Consider the following 16,245-nt stretch of genomic DNA (forward strand, 5'->3'; position numbering starts at 1 on the left):
CAGGCTGGAATGCAGTGGCACACTCACAGCCACCGCAGCCTTGACCTGCTGGGCTCAGGTGATCCTTCCACCTCAGCCTTCCAAGTAGCCGGAACTATAGTGCACCACCACATCCAGCTAATTTTTCTTGATTTATTGTAGAGATAAGGTCTCACCAAGTTGTCCAGGCTGATCTTGAACCCCTGGGCTCAGGCAATCCTCTCGCCTATGCCTCTCAAAGTGCTGGGATTATAGGCATGAGCCACCGTGCCGGGCTGCTCTTTAAGCTTGAAACTCTTCTTCCTTGTCTTTCATGATATCCCTTCAGTCAACACATATTTCCTGGGTGCTGACTATGTACCAGGCCCCAGTCCTCTTCATTAACTCATAAACTTGCTCTCACTTCTGCCCACAGAGTGTGCAGTTTGCCCATGGTTCTAGCGTGGATTCCACGATTTTTTCTCCCTCAGCGCTCTGTTCCTTGTTTTTGGAACATGATCCCTTACTTGAAACTCTTGGATCCAGAGATGCTCCAGGATTCAGAATTTTTGGATTTTAGCAAACTCATAGGGATCACCTGCCATATGCTTTGTACCACCCTGTGCAGAGAGAGGGGCATACTGGGTAATCAAATCTATTCATATTTCTACAATGAAATGTATGAATACACAAAGTGAGATAAAGACTATCACTAGCGTCACCACGGTTCTTACCAGGTGTTACTGCTAAGTGAGTTTTGCCCTAAGTTTAGGAAAATGCTTTTGGTTTTCAAACCCTTTTAGATTTTAAAATTGCAAAGAAGGAATGGTAGACCTCTTAAACTCTCTCTGCTTTACACAATTGAGGCAGTTTGTTTCTCAAATGTGTCTGGTCCTACATTTCCAAATACCTCCTGGACATCTGTCACTAAAGGACCAATCAACTACTTTATTTATTTATTTATTTTTGAGTTGGAGTCTCACTCTGTCGCCCAGACTGGAGTGCAGCGGACGCTCCCGGCCACCGCAGCCTCGACCTGCTGGGCTCCGGCGATCCTTCCACCTCAGCCTTCCAAGTAGCCGGAATTACAGGCATGCGCTACCACGCCCGGTTGATTTTTTGATTTATTGTAGAGATGAGGTCTCGTTGCCCAGGCGGGTCTCGAACCCGCAGGCTCAGGCAATCCACTCACCTAGCCTCCCAAAGGTACGGGATTACAGGCTGAGCCACCGAGCCCGGCCAATCAACCAGTTTTGTTTTGTTTTGTTTTGTTTTGTTTTGTTTTTGAGTTGGAGTCTCACTCTGTCGCCCAGACTGGAGTGCAGCGGACGCTCCCGGCCACCGCAGCCTCGACCTGCTGGGCTCCGGCGATCCTTCCACCTCAGCCTTCCAAGTAGCCGGAATTACAGGCATGCGCTACCACGCCCGGTTGATTTTTTGATTTATTGTAGAGATGAGGTCTCGTTGCCCAGGCGGGTCTCGAACCCGCAGGCTCAGGCAATCCACTCACCTAGCCTCCCAAAGGTACGGGATTACAGGCTGAGCCACCGAGCCCGGCCAATCAACCAGTTTTGTTTTGTTTTGTTTTGTTTTGTTTTGTTTTTGAGTTGGAGTCTCACTCTGTCGCCCAGACTGGAGTGCAGCGGACGCTCCCGGCCACCGCAGCCTCGACCTGCTGGGCTCCGGCGATCCTTCCACCTCAGCCTTCCAAGTAGCCGGAATTACAGGCATGCGCTACCACGCCCGGTTGATTTTTTGATTTATTGTAGAGATGAGGTCTCGTTGCCCAGGCGGGTCTCGAACCCGCAGGCTCAGGCAATCCACTCACCTAGCCTCCCAAAGGTACGGGATTACAGGCTGAGCCACCGAGCCCGGCCAATCAACCAGTTTTGTTTTGTTTTGTTTTGTTTTGTTTTGTTTTTGAGTTGGAGTCTCACTCTGTCGCCCAGACTGGAGTGCAGCGGACGCTCCCGGCCACCGCAGCCTCGACCTGCTGGGCTCCGGCGATCCTTCCACCTCAGCCTTCCAAGTAGCCGGAATTACAGGCATGCGCTACCACGCCCGGTTGATTTTTTGATTTATTGTAGAGATGAGGTCTCGTTGCCCAGGCGGGTCTCGAACCCGCAGGCTCAGGCAATCCACTCACCTAGCCTCCCAAAGGTACGGGATTACAGGCTGAGCCACCGAGCCCGGCCAATCAACCAGTTTTGTTTTGTTTTGTTTTGTTTTGTTTTGTTTTTGAGTTGGAGTCTCACTCTGTCGCCCAGACTGGAGTGCAGCGGACGCTCCCGGCCACCGCAGCCTCGACCTGCTGGGCTCCGGCGATCCTTCCACCTCAGCCTTCCAAGTAGCCGGAATTACAGGCATGCGCTACCACGCCCGGTTGATTTTTTGATTTATTGTAGAGATGAGGTCTCGTTGCCCAGGCGGGTCTCGAACCCGCAGGCTCAGGCAATCCACTCACCTAGCCTCCCAAAGGTACGGGATTACAGGCTGAGCCACCGAGCCCGGCCAATCAACTACTTTAACTTGTATCAGAGCAAAGTCATTGCCTCCTCATGAACTGACCCCTTTCTCAGTTCTTTCTCTGTTTAGTTCCTAGCACCATCACAGAATCCCATGGAATCCATGATGGCATATCTTAAACTCCTTGCTTCCTGTCTTTGCCTTGGTACCTGCAATGGTTTGGGCCTTTATGACCTCTCTTCCCAGCTTTGCGACTTCTCAAATGAGGATGAATTGACTGATTTATCCATGCACTATGTTAGACATGGAGAAATTCAAGAGGACCCCCCCAAAAAGACAGAATTATCTTTAGGGGAGGCAGGTCCCTTGTAGTACAGACTCCCTCCATAGGTAAGTGTTCCAGGAACCCATTGGCATCAGTAGCCCAGCATCAGTGGACAACCTAGCGTTGTTGTAGAGGCTGCCTTCAGTTTCAGTGAATTTTTTTGGTGGGGGAAGATTCTTTCAACACATTTGCCCATTTCATGATGAGTGATTTACAAGCTCACCTGCGCACAAAGTGTTGAGTTTTTGGTAGTTTTTGACCCAAAACGGTATGACCCATGTGTCCTACCCTCTGTATTCATCCCATCTCACCTGAGCGACTTTTTTTTTTTGGTTCCCCAGATGAAAAAAAGTCCTCAAAGGGAAACATTTTGCCAATGTGGAAGAGGTGAAACATAAAACAGCAGAAACACTAAAAGGCATCAACATTGATGGGCTCAAAAACTGTTCTGAGCAGTGGAAAAAGCATCTTGATAGGTGTATTGCACCAAACAGAGAGTACTTTAAAGGTGACTGAAGTTTAAACATGTGAGAATATATTCACAATTTTTATAAGTTCCATTTTTTTCAGGGTCCCCCTCATAGCAATAGGACAGGCTTAACTTCAGGTTTTTCATTTGTAGGAACCCCTGACTAGTGAGAAAGACTAATGAGAGGATTGGTTAAATTAATTAGGGAACACTTGGTACAATGGACCATTTTGCAACAATTAAAAGTGATGAGACAATACTATATGCCAATTGCCAGGACATATTAAGGAGAAATGCATGTTGGAGGACAGTATGTTGAGGTCCTATAGACAGTTTGCCTATGTAGAGAAAATTCTGGAAAGCAATACACAAAACCATAGCGGTGTTTCTGGGGAAACAATGGGAACTTTTGTGATTTTTCTTTTTTTAATGTTTAAATTTTAAAAAGAATATGTATTTTAATCTGAAAAAAGTCTATTAAGTTATATATGACGGGAAGTACTGTTGATGAAAAGAATTTGAGCTCTGTAAACTATTTTGAGATGGTTTGTTCTGGCTAATATGAGTGGTCACCTGTCCTTAGGAGGTCCTGAGAACTTGTTCCTGGAGTGGTTGAATTGTAGTTTGGTTATATACATTTTTGGGAGGTAAAAGTTACAAAAGCCATAAATCAATACATGTCAGATTTTCTTTTTCTTTTTCTTTTTTTTTGAGTTGGAGTCTCACTCTGTAGAGCAGACTGGAGTGCAGTGACACATTCACGGCCACCCTAGCATCAACCTGCTGGGCTCCGATGATCCCTCCACCCCAGCCTTCCAAGTAGCCAAAACTACAGGCGTGCACGCCCGGCTAATTTTTTTATTTTTTATTGTAGAGACAAGGTCTCACCAAGTTGTGCAACCTGGTCTCGAACTCGAGGGCTCAGGCAATCCACCCGTCTCAACCTCTCAAAGTGCTGGGATTACAGGCTGAGGCACTTAGCCTGGCCACATGTCAGATATTCATTGGTTCGGCCTGGGAAAGAGGGACATTTCCAAGCAGGAGTTTCTAAGTTATATGTGGACTCAAAGATTTCTTGACTGGCAATTTGTAGTTCCTGTCTAAGGGATTTTGGAAATCAGTAGAGGAGAATACGCCTGGAGTCTGGGAGTCCCCAAGAGATGGCTTTTCAGGGTCATAAAATATTTTGACTTCTTTATCTTTTGTGTGATGTTATACCAGAGTCAGGTTGGAAAACAAACTCCAGTATTTGGGTAATAAATCTGTTTGGTGATTCCATATCAGGCATGACTCCTGAAGCCTCTTAGTTAGGAATGTAGTTAAGAGAGAAAGGTCACAGTTTAGTCCTCAGTACGAAGAAAGGACTATAACATGAAGTGACTAACTCTGCCTAAGTTAGGAAAATCTTAGAGAATGTTTTCCTTTGGGCATGGAAACAGACATACCTATCTGACACACAGCACATCCAAAGGCACCCAGTTCTTAAAGGGAATAATGTGCCTGGGAACACAGATTTGGTGCTGGAGGTTAACTTTAAGGGGAAAGTAAGATTTGAGATTGACATGACATGTACTTGCATTTGAAGGGTTTCAACCACCTGCTGGAAATATAGACCTGACCCAGCCAGTGGGTAACCTCTGGAGGCTGTTGATTTAAAACAAAACAAAACAAAAAATACAGCTGAGTGCGGTAGCTCACGCTTGTAATCCCAGAACTTTGGGAGGCTGTGGCAGGAAGATTGCTTGAGGCCAGGATTTTGAGATCAGCCTGGGCAACATAGCAAGACCACATCTCTACAAAAAAATGCAAAAACTAACCAGGCATGGTGGTGCACATGAGACTTCGACTAAAAATAAAAAGTTTTTTGTAGTAATTACTTATTTTTGAGTCAGAATCTCACTCTGCTGCTCAGGCTGGAGTGCAGTGGCATGATCATGGCCACTGCAGCCTTGACCTGATGGGCTCAGGTGATCCGTCTGCCTCAGCCTTCCAAGAAGCTAGAACTACAGTCAAAGGTCACCATGCCTGACTTTTTTTTTTTTTTTTTTTTAAGAAAGCAGGATTTATTGAGAGGGCGGGAAAACTCCTAGAGTGGGAGGGGACATAAGGGGGGGGGTTGTCTGACTTAAAAAAAAATTAATTTAGTTATTGTAGAGACGAGGTGTCACCATGCTGCCCAGGCTGTCTCAAACTGCTCATAGTAAATTTAGATTTACAGAAAGTTACAGAGACAATAGAGTTCTCATAGAGTCCCTCACCCACTTTGTCTCCCTTAATTTTACACCCTTGTTACATTTGTCAAAACTAACTGATACATTACTATTAACCAAACCCGTCTTTATTCCAATTTCAGCAGCTTTTCCATTAATGGGCTTTGTATGTGCCAGGAGCCAGTCCAGGGCTCCACATAATAGCTAGCTGTGGCAGTTTCCTCATCAGCCTCCTCTGTGCTGAGTTGCTTGGTCTTTCCTTGTTTTCCTGATTGTGACAGTTTTGAGGGGTGCCAGTCAGAAAGTATGTAGGATGTTTCTCAGTTTTGGCTTGTCTAATGTTTTTTCATGACTGACCTGGCGTCAGTTTTGAGGAGAAATGCCACAGAGGCTAAGCTAACACATTACTGTAGAAGACACATGACATTGCTGCCAGGTTAACCTTGGTCATTTCATGAAAGCATTGGCCAGTTTCCTCATTGGAAGCTTCTCAGGAAGTTTCTCCTTCACACACTTCCATGAGCTTTACACGGTGCCACAATTGGTGCTTAGTGCAATTCTCTTGGCTGGGTGACGGGAAGAGGGTGGAGGCTGGAAGGCCAGTTAACAGCGATGGTTGTTAGAGTAATTCAAGTGAGAGATGATAATCAGTAGAACTTTCAGTGGCAATGATGGTAGGTAGTGAAAAGGATTGGAGGTATTTAAGTGTTTTTGAGCAACTGGTGGGCTGATGGTAGATTTGAAAGAAACAGGGCAAACTAAAACCACAGTGAGATTCCACTTTATACCCACTAGGGTAGTTATAACCAAAAAGTCAGATAACAAGTGTTGGTGAGGATGAGGAGGAATTAGAATCCATATGTATTGCCAGTGGGAAGGGAAAATGGTGCAACCACTTTGGAAAACAGTGCAATTTCTCAAAAAGTTAAATATACTGACCATTTGACATAGGAATTCCATGCCTAACTATTTACCTAAGAAATGAAAACAGCATGTTCACACAAAATGTATATGTGAATGATTAACAGCATTACTTGGTATAACTAAATGGTGGAAACCACCCAAATGTCTACCAACTGATGAACAGATAGACAAAATGTGGTGTATCTAAGGGAATATTATTCAGCCATAAAAAGGAACGAAGCACTAATAGCATGCTAGGCTGCAGCACAGATGAACCTTGAAAATGCTGAGTGAAAGAAGCCAGTTCAAAAAGCTACATGATTTCATTGATATGAAATGACCAGAATGGAGACAAACCTGGAGACAAAAAGTAGATTAGTGGTTGCTCAGGATCTTCCCGAGGCTGTTTTAGTTATTTTTCTAAGTAAGAGTACACTTTGAAATAATGATAAATAGCAGATACATAAACCAGTAACATAGTCGTTTGTTTTCAAGGTTGATGTACTATCTATAAATTAAGTGCAGATTTGTTTACACCAGCACCACCACAAATGTAATGTGTTGTGCTAAAACATGACAACGGTTATGTCACTAGGCGATGGGAAGTTTTCAGCTCCTCTATGAATTTTTACGGGACCACCTTGGTCTGTGTGGTCTATTGTTGACTGAAGTTATCAAGCAGCATATGACTGTATAACTATCTTAAATTCATAAAATGAAATGCTTTACCACAAGCAGCTATGACTATGTTCCTTAAGAAATCTGTATTTTAAGATAATAAAAGTTGAAATCGAAGATAATTTAAAGTAAGCATGTTTAGTATAATTTACAATCTAAGTGGATTTGGAATGATTTTATTTCCTTACTGCAGAGGACGGGTCCAGCCATAAACCCTAACTGGCCACACAGAGCACTGCGGTTATTCTGCACCACCTTATCCCAAGCCTGCCACGTCCTTCCTGCTCCCCCCCGACATGGTAGCAGACAGGAATTCGACACTGAGCATGACAGTTGAAAAGAAAAAAAATTCAAATGACTTCACCAACTCTTTCAGTGATTAGGTATTCCTTGTTTAGCAATTAGTAAATGCTCAGTTTTAAAATCCAGAAAAAGAGGTATTTTACCAATTACAGAAGATGTAGGATTCTGTTTGCACTTTTAATTCATTAGATGTACTTTTTTAAGTAGAACATCAAGGAAGTAGTTACCATGGTGTAGCTTGGGAGAAAATCCTCAACACAGTTGGTCCAAGGTTTCATTTAGTGGGTCTAAGTCTTAACGTTATAGCTATGAAATTCCAAGTTTGTGCTTAAATACACGACTAAAAGAATAAAAATGCAATAACCAACAGCATGTACCATTGAAATTTTTACTAACAAAGCAGAAACCTAAACTCAGAAAATCGCTCTTTTCTTGCATCCAATCTGATTCTTTTCTAAAGGCTTACGTGAGAACAGTCCACAGACCAGGTCCCATCTAAAACTACAGACTGGAATATTTAGTCAGGTGAATAAAATTTTTAGAAATGGAAATTAAATATTAGAAACCATAGCGATCTATCCCTCAAACAAGAGGGGCCTCCTTCAATGTAGCTCATTTGCAATAAGAAAATGCATTGAGGTCAGTCATGTTGCACAATCCCGACAGGATAAAACTGAGGGAACTCGTGGGTAATTTTCACAGCTTCATTGTAAAGTCCAAGATCTGAAAGAGACATTAAGCATACATTTAGTCTACAGTGGAAAGCTGTGACATCAATTATTATCTAAAAGATTTCTACCCATTTCTTTTTCTCCCCTTATAAAGGTCAGCTTGTTTTCACAATCTCATTCTAAACCTGAGATATGGGTCATTGCGTTTATGTAACTGTCGCTCCATGTGACCTCATGGGTGACAGGAGACCACACGTTTTGATGTCAAGTTACACAGGCCAACCCTCTCCCTGGTCACATCTTAGGTGTTATGCCTTGTTCCATGCCTCTGACTCACATATTAAAACAAACTAAGACAACTAATATTGTTATCTTATTTTTAAAATTTCTCTTTCTACAAATATTAATCTTAGTACTAAGTTTCTTACATGTATGAGTGCTACTTAGGAGCAGGCCAAAATGTATTACCATTTTCCTTTGGGACCAGACAATTCTATAGAAACTGAAAATATGGGAGGACTGAGACCCAAAACCAGCACATATCAAATTAAGAATATTTTGTTTTCCCCTCAATTACATAAAATCACTAAACACTAGAATGTCTTTACCAAAAGGATGGTTATCTTCTTTGAACTGGATATAAGATGTACACATGATGGTTGCCTTGGGTGTCACTTTTCCAATCACTTCCACAATTCCAGAGATTTCTTCTTCAAGCTAAGCCACAGAACAAAACGTGAATTTGGTGTTACAACGTTTTCAGTTGACACTTAACTTGGAAAACTGTTATAGAGGTTGTTGTTTCATTTCATATAAAAAAAGTAATTTTAAAAACTACCAATATAAGAATTGAAATGTAACTTGTTAAAAAATGTTTGCGTACTTAACCATCAGCATGCTATAAGTTCTGACACCTTAGTAGGAGCTTTGAGTCCAAAGGTTAAACACTTTAAGCTGAACATTTTAGGAAAAAAAAAAAAAAAAAAAAAAAAAAAAATCACGTAATGATATTGAAAACGTCCAGGTTGGCCTAATGGCTCATGCCTGTAATCCCAGCACTTCGGGAGACTGAGGTGGCAGGAATGCTTGAGTCCAGGAGTTCGAAGCTGTGGTGAGCTGTGATAGTGCCACCACACTCCAGCCTGGGCGATAGCATGAGACCCTGACTTAAAAATAAAAAATATGACCCATTCAGTGGAACTCTCTTAACATGGCCTGGCCATAGATCAAAGAGCACATGGCCACACCATAGGTTAGCAAGGCAATGGCCAGAAACTTCTTTAATCTATATTTCACAAAGTGTGTTCTGTATACATTAAAAAAACCAGTATATGAATTTGTCTTCATAAAATACCAAGAAAATGTTTTAAAGCACAGTACATATAAAATTCGAAAATAAATAAGTAAAAGCTGAAAAAATATTAAAAAAAATAAAAAATTAAAACATTTTAAAGCTCTTGAGAAAGAAAAAATTTAAATGGAAGATTTTTCTTATGTGATTTTATGGTCTTTCATAAGGAATAAGAGCTGTTATCCAACATTTTTAAGGAAGTATTAAAAAACCCATGAAGCCCAAAGAATCATTGGTTAGAAATGCAAAAGACAGTATAATGAGAGAAGAGGAACAGAATTTAATTTTAGAGCCAGGAAAGTTTTGCAAGTTCATCTTTTATACATCCACTCCAAAAATTAGGAACATTACCAACAAACCAGACAACTATGAAAAATTAACTATAATACAAATAGAGTCAATACTTAAACATACAGGCTCCATCAACTCGATGGTTCCAGTTTTTCCTTCTCCATCTGAAAGAATAAATATTTTTCCAGTGGGATGAATCTAAAAAAGAAAACATGATTAAATCCTTATTAAAATTAAAAAAAAATATTTTGAAAAAGAATGAGCACATCATTGACCCTAACTTACTTAGTTGAGCATAAAGCAATTTTTTTTTTTTTTCCAAAGACAGGGTCTCACTGTTGCCCAGACTGGAGTGCAGCAGCACCATCAAAGCTCACTGTAACCTTCAGTTCCTGCGCTCAATCGATTCTACTGCCTTAGCCTCCAAAAGTGCAGGGACTACAGGCATGTGCCACTCTGCCAGGCTGAAACTGCTTTTTGAACAGTTTATTTGGTTCAAATTATAATCTTGTGCTTCTAGGTCTAGTCATGGAACATTCAGCTGATTTTGAATTTCAGATAAACAACGCATACTTTTGTAGTATAAATAGGTTCTGAGTTTTTACTTGCTAAATCTGTTAATCCTATTCTAAGAACAAATTAAAGGAGGCCCATACTATTTAAGGGTGAAGTGTGCTGGCCCTTATGATTCAGGTAGTATGTATCCCACTTAGGGTGTGTTTTAAAAATAAGGCATAATTAAGTAAAAAGGGAACTGCTTGCCAGATCTGGGTTCTATTCCCAGAAGGCAGCTGCAATGAATGCTGTAGGGTATCTCTGAACGCCAGCTTTGCCACTTGCTGTTTCCCTGAGCATTTTAACCACCCACCACTTCCACTCAGTTTCCCTACTTGTGAAGGCGGAATAATCCTCATTTCAACAGGATGTGAGGATGAAATGAGCTGCTAAATAAGTGTTTATCAACGTTTTCGTCCCTTCAACTTTCTCAGGTCCCGGATCCCGAGACTTTGTGCCTGCTTCTCATCTGCAGGACGAGGGGACTGCTTTCTAACAGTGGGACAAGAAAACAGGCTGCTTCAGGATCTAAAACGGACTATCAGACGTTTTGTGGAGGAGCAACTTCAACGAGAAAACGAGGTTTGGGAACGAAAACAACTGCAGAAGAGAAGGAAACAAGCAGATTCGGTGTGTTGGCGCCAATCATGTCTGGCTAAACTAAGAAATCAAAAGGAAGGAAGACGTGGGAGACACGTCTTTCATTTCCCTTTTGCGAGTACAGACAGAACGGGGTGAGGGGCGCTGGGATTTATTACGTAGCGCAGTTGAAAACACCTTGTTTCCGCGACCTAAAAGGGGCGCCAGAACCGGGCTGCGATGGTTCAAGAGCGTGCAATAAAATAAAATAAAATTAAGCCATCGGGAGCGCAACGATGCTCTGAGGCTTTCCGTCCTCCTCCATCCCCGACACCCACTCCGCGTCCGTCACCCAGGCGGTCACGGGGTCCCTCTCTCCAGCTCCAGACTGGGGAGCCCAAGACGGAGAGCCTGCACACCTTTTCCAGTCTCCCTACGAAGCAGACGGGCTTGTCGATGAACTGAGCTAGCATGCTGGCGTTGATGCGCGACCTGGGCAACTCCAAGACGTCCACCATGTTGACGGCCCAAAACCTGCAGCCGGCGGGAAACAGACGCTCGACGAAAACTGTGCGCCTCGCGGGCATCTATGGGACAGATTTCCTCGGCACCAATCAGCGAGGCCTTTGCGCGTCAGCGCCGCCAAATCAAATGCGCGAAAACCTTGATCGTCAGCGCACCGCCCAGGAAGGGGCGGGGCAAGGGGAAAAGGAGACGCGTCCGGAAGTGGAGATCGGCTGCTTAGCGACGCGCGGCGTCTGGGAAGTGGTCCGACTCCCCGGCCGAGCGGGCAGTGGAGGCGGGGCTTGGATGGGGGCGGAACCGGCGGCCCCCCTCTTGTGGTCTCCGGCTTCCCCGCGGCGACAACGTGACCCCGGAAGTGGGGGGCCGTGCTCCGGGGCCGGGGCGGCGGGGGACCGCGGCGCGAGCCTCAGGTACCCCATCTCGCGGAGGCGCCGCAGCCTTGGCGTCCCCTTCTTCTTGCCGAAGGGAAGGAGCGGGGCGGGAGTTCGGCGTCAGCTGCCCCGCTGCGGCCTCCGGGCCGCGCCCCGGCCGTGGCCTTGCCCCCGCCGCCCTCTTCCCGGCGCCGCGTGGGAGCGCGGGCTGTCTACCGAGTCCCGGAGGCGTCCTGGGGCTCTTGACACCCACCATCCTGGAGACGCGAGCGGGCGTCCGCGGGCTAGTCACTGTCTTCAGGGTCGACTTCTCGGCGGCTGGGGTCGGTGTAATCCCCACGCTGCGTTACTCCACAGCCTCAGTTTCCCCACGTGTGAAAACAGTGGTTGACCCGGTGATCCCTACGACGCTTTTGGTCCCGATGGCCTGGCGCGCCTCGCCCCTTCTCACGCGGGGGTGGGTGAGGGTCCCCACGGGGACTAGGACGCGGTGTGCCAGCCCGGTCGTGTGCCTGCCCGGAGGTGTGCCCGCCCCGAGGTGTACCCTTCCCCTCAACCGACGGGAGGCGGCCGCAGGGACGTGCAGGGTCTCTCCCGCTGACCTGCCGGGTGGCCACGGGATAGACGCGTACACGCGGTGTCTCCCCAGCTGCAGTCCACACCCGGGACTTGGGGCATCCGGAGCCTGAAGACAGCCTGTTGCGAGGTCACGCTGCTCTGTCGCCGACTCATCCGGCCCCCCCGGGGGGGGGTAATTCTAGATGAGCGCACAAAAAGAATATCTTGCAGCGGTGCTGCGGGAACTGGGAAAAAAGGATTTTTGGGGAGGGAGGGGGGTCTCACCCTCTCGCCCGGCCGGAGTGCAGTGTCATGATCACGACTCACAGCAGCCTTCACCTTCTGGGCCTCAGGAGGTTCTCCCGCCTCTGCCTCCCAGAGTGCTGGGATTACAGGCTTGAGCCGTCGGCCGGCTAATTTTCTGATTTTTTTTCGGTAGAGATGGGTGTCTTGCAGTGTTGCCCAGGCTCATTTCGCACTCCTAGACTCAAGCGATTCTCCCTCCTCGCTCTCCCAAAGCTAGAATACCGGCCTGCCAACGACAAAAAGTTGTAATTGGATATGATAATTTTGCGGAAACAGAGTCTGTGAATTTGCCCAAAGCCAAACATTCAGGTGCCCAGCAGGAGCCTCCAGTTTAGTCTCACAGTTGCCTCAAGCAAAAAGGACCCGTTTTGAAACTTCATGTGGCAGTTTAAGATTGAAATCTAATGTGCCATAATTAAGCAACAGTTTGCCTCCCTGGGTGTTTACTTAGCACTTAATATGTTTGTCTTTGCTGTTGCTATAACTAGTTTAAAGGGTTTCATTAAACAGTGCAGGGGTGTGTCGTTTGGTGTATAAACAGGCTGTATTGCATGGAGCAAGTCAATAAAGCCTATTTTACGTTTCTGCATAAAGCCCTAAGGTCTCTACACTTCAGCGTTAGTTTGGAGAGAAGTTCCTGTGCCCTATGAAGGGAGGGAACACATGAATGTCTTTAATGTAATAGCATTTTCTTTTAAGAGCAGTCCTAAAAGTACCAGATGTAAATGTCTTTGTTTTATTTCAGTAAAAAGACCACTGTTAAGCAAAGTCTTGCTTTTAAAACAAGGACCTGAGCAAGAAGATAATTTAAAACAGCTTTTTGCCTACATTTATTATGAAATATATAATGTGCAAAGAAGAGTCTGTATAGCTGGTGTGTGTGGTTTTGAGAGAAATGATATGAACCCGCGGGATCTCTCATTCAGCTTAAGAAATGGACTTGACCAGTAAATGCCACTGGTTTGCACGTCTCCAGTCAAGCCTTTCTCCCTACCAGGCAGAAGTAAACACTGGCTTGAAATTTGTGTCAAGCCTTCTAAAGAGTTTTATCATACATGTAGGCATTTCTTAATGGTGTGTTGTGTAGTTTTGACATTTGTATGAATGGAGTCGCACATATCTTCTGACTTTCTTTGCTCGTTTTTGAGATCAGTCTATGTTGATGGAATGATGGAGTTCATTCCGTTCCTTTGCTGACTGACACTCGGATTGTTTGCAGTGCTTTTCTCTTGTGCCTATTTCCTCATGCAAGGCACATATGTGTGCAAATGTATCAATATAATTGCAGAAGCATGGGGTGTGGACTTTTAGCTTTACTAGTACACCCAAATGGTTTCCCCAAGTGGGTGACCTAGCCCATCCTCTTACCTGGTGTTCTGGTGTGTTAGGGGTACTCAAAAGATACCCTATTTTTGAATTAGCACATAAATGCATATGCCCCATTTTGTAGGCATATTTGGATGTTATGAATGATATTTACCCTTTAAATTGAATGACAGGACTAGGCGCGGTGGCCCACGCCTATAATCCTAGTCCTTTGGGAGGCCAAAGTGAGAGGATTGCCTGAGCTCAAAGGTTCAAGACCAACCTGGGCAACATAGTGAGACCTCATTTCTACAATAAATCAAAAAATTAGCTGGGCGTGATAGAGCGTGCCTGTAGCCGTGACCGTGCCACTGCACTCCAGCCTGGCGACAGAGTGAAAATTCAAAAAAGTAAAAATAAAAAAAAAATAAGTTGAATACTGGATTCATCAACACAAATTACCTGATCTGGTATGAAATATTGTGAAAATTTTGAATCAATATATTCCAAATAATTATTAGCCTTTTGAATATGAGTTCTGATTGTCTCATCACTCTACGCAGGTGTCTTCAAATGAAGCATCCAGAAGATTTGCATAAACCTTTCTCTACTAAATGTTGCTGAAATAGTAAAAGCAGTTGACCTGTACTCTTTCAAATTTGGTGCTTGAATTATTCCCATATTTAGAGTGACTGTGATAAAAACTAAAAATTCCTATTGGCCAGTGTCATGCCACTTATGCCAAATTGATTTGTGTGATAGCTGCTTTTTCTTAAAATAATTTTAATATACTATCCACTAATTCATATACAAAATACAGAGTAAAATCGTCAGTTGGTTCTCTTATATCACTTGATATTGGTGGTCCTGTTGTTTGAGGATGTACAACAAAATTCTTGCTGGAGGACTTTTTCTGTAACATCTTCCCATTCAAAACTATAACACTTTCATTGCTATCACTTTCTAATACATTCACAATACATTACATCTATTACTTTTCTTCTTGGTAGGATTATATCACTGTCATTACTATCATAGTCCACATTAATGTTTATTTTTTCTAACTTATCTGTATAAAAATCTAAATCTAACTCATCTTTGCTGCTGCTTACAACTTTCACTTTTTTCTTTTCATTTTTCCATTCTGCAAACTAAATAAATGGATAAAAATTTCTAATTGTAAATTACAAAATCCCAAAATGAAATTTATCAGATGTATTACTTTTTCACTTTTACTTTTCTGACTTAGTGCAGAAAGATCTATTCAATCTGGGCCACTCGATACTTCAATATGATCTGCCTTCAACTTGAAAGTCTCTTTTAAGGCTATAGTAACTTGCTTATCTTAGCTTTTCAAGTTATGCCATATGATGCAAAGAGGATATCCAAAGCTACCTTTTTTTTTTTTTTGAGTTAGAGTCTTACTCTGTCGCCCAGGCTGGAGTGCAGTGGCATGCTCATGGCCATTGCAACCTCGACCTGCTGGGCTCAGGCAATCATTCTGCCTCAGCCTTTCAAGTAGGTGGAGTTACAGGTGGGTGCTACCATGCCTCGCTTATTTATTTATTTATTGTAGAGATGAAGTCTCGCCAAGTTTCCCAGGCTGGTCTTGAACCCCTGGGCTCAGGCAATACTCATGCCTCGGCCTCCCAAAGTGTTGGGATTACAGGTTTGAGCCACGGGGCCCACTAGCATCATCAGTCCATTCCTAACTTCACGTGAACCTGCCAGGCCAGCTCTCAGTTAAGCAAAAGGAGACAAGGAAATGAAAGCAGAAGGGCAAGAGAGCATGAGTGAGAGATAAGGGAAGAGGCCCAGACTCTTCCTTTTACCAGGAACCCACTTTCCAAATAAATAAACCCACTCTCACAATTATGGCAGTGATCCATTTATAGGGCAAAGCCTTCATGACCAATCCCCTCTTAAAAGTCCCACCTCTCAATACTGTTGTATTGGCCATTTTGTTTCCAACATGTGAACTTTGGGAGACATTTTAAACCGTAACAGAATTAATATCTACAGTCATTTTATGCTTCCTGTGTGTTCTGTTTTTTGTTATTTATTTATTTTTCCTCCCTTACCTTCTTTTGCATTGTCTTTTTGTTACTTTTTTCTTCTGTAAATTTACTTTATCCCTCTGTATTAATTTGAATGTTATAAGTTCTGTGTTTTGGGGGATCGTCCTCCATGGGATCACATAACAAGAAGACCTTCACCAGATGTCGGCCCCTTGATCTTGGACTTCCCAGTTTCCAGAACTATAAGAAATATGTTGGTTTTCTGGTCTTGGTTGTTTTTTTGTTTTTTTGTTTTTCTTTTTTTTGAGTTGGAGTCTCACTCTGTCGCCCAGACTGGAGTGCAGTAGCCACTCCCGGCCACCGCAGCCTCGACCTACTGGGCTCCGACGATCCTTCCGCCTCA

At 43.9% G+C, this 16,245-nt stretch overlaps 1 protein-coding gene and 1 long non-coding RNA gene across 2 annotated transcripts in view; one reads left to right on the top strand and one right to left on the bottom strand.

Moving 5' to 3' along the window:
- Positions 1-7,475: 7,475 nt before the first annotated feature.
- RPA3 (replication protein A3) lies at positions 7,476-11,464 on the bottom strand. The gene is made up of 4 exons (XM_008063196.2): positions 11,179-11,464; positions 9,749-9,823; positions 8,592-8,700; positions 7,476-8,035 (listed from the first exon to the last, which is right to left on the bottom strand). The coding sequence occupies exons 1-4, from the start codon at positions 11,344-11,346 to the stop codon at positions 7,953-7,955; spliced, it is 435 nt and encodes a 144-aa protein (XP_008061387.1). The 5' UTR covers positions 11,347-11,464; the 3' UTR covers positions 7,476-7,952.
- Positions 11,465-11,642: 178 nt separating this feature from the next.
- The window catches only part of LOC110596085, a 152,234-nt gene continuing 147,631 nt past the window's right edge, over positions 11,643-16,245 (top strand). Inside the window, exon 1 of the long non-coding RNA XR_002482255.1 lies at positions 11,643-11,694. This is a non-coding gene — a long non-coding RNA (uncharacterized LOC110596085). The remainder of the gene's footprint in view (positions 11,695-16,245) is intronic.

This window comes from Carlito syrichta, unplaced genomic scaffold (assembly GCF_000164805.1).
Source record: "Carlito syrichta isolate Samal-C Ts95f unplaced genomic scaffold, Tarsius_syrichta-2.0.1 Scaffold306634, whole genome shotgun sequence".
NCBI lineage: Eukaryota > Metazoa > Chordata > Mammalia > Primates > Tarsiidae > Carlito > Carlito syrichta.

Excerpts from the sequence above, each read along its gene's own strand:
- RPA3 (XM_008063196.2), bottom strand. The coding sequence starts at position 11,346 with ATGCCCGCGAGGCGCACAGTTTTCGTCGAGCGTCTGTTTCCCGCCGGC. Across the intron at positions 8,701-9,748 it reads CCATCGAGTTGATGGAGCCT|CTTGAAGAAGAAATCTCTGG; the intron begins GTATGTTTAAGT and ends TCTGTGGCTTAG. Across the intron at positions 8,036-8,591 it reads AGAAGATAACCATCCTTTTG|ATCTTGGACTTTACAATGAA; the intron begins GTAAAGACATTC and ends TGTCTCTTTCAG.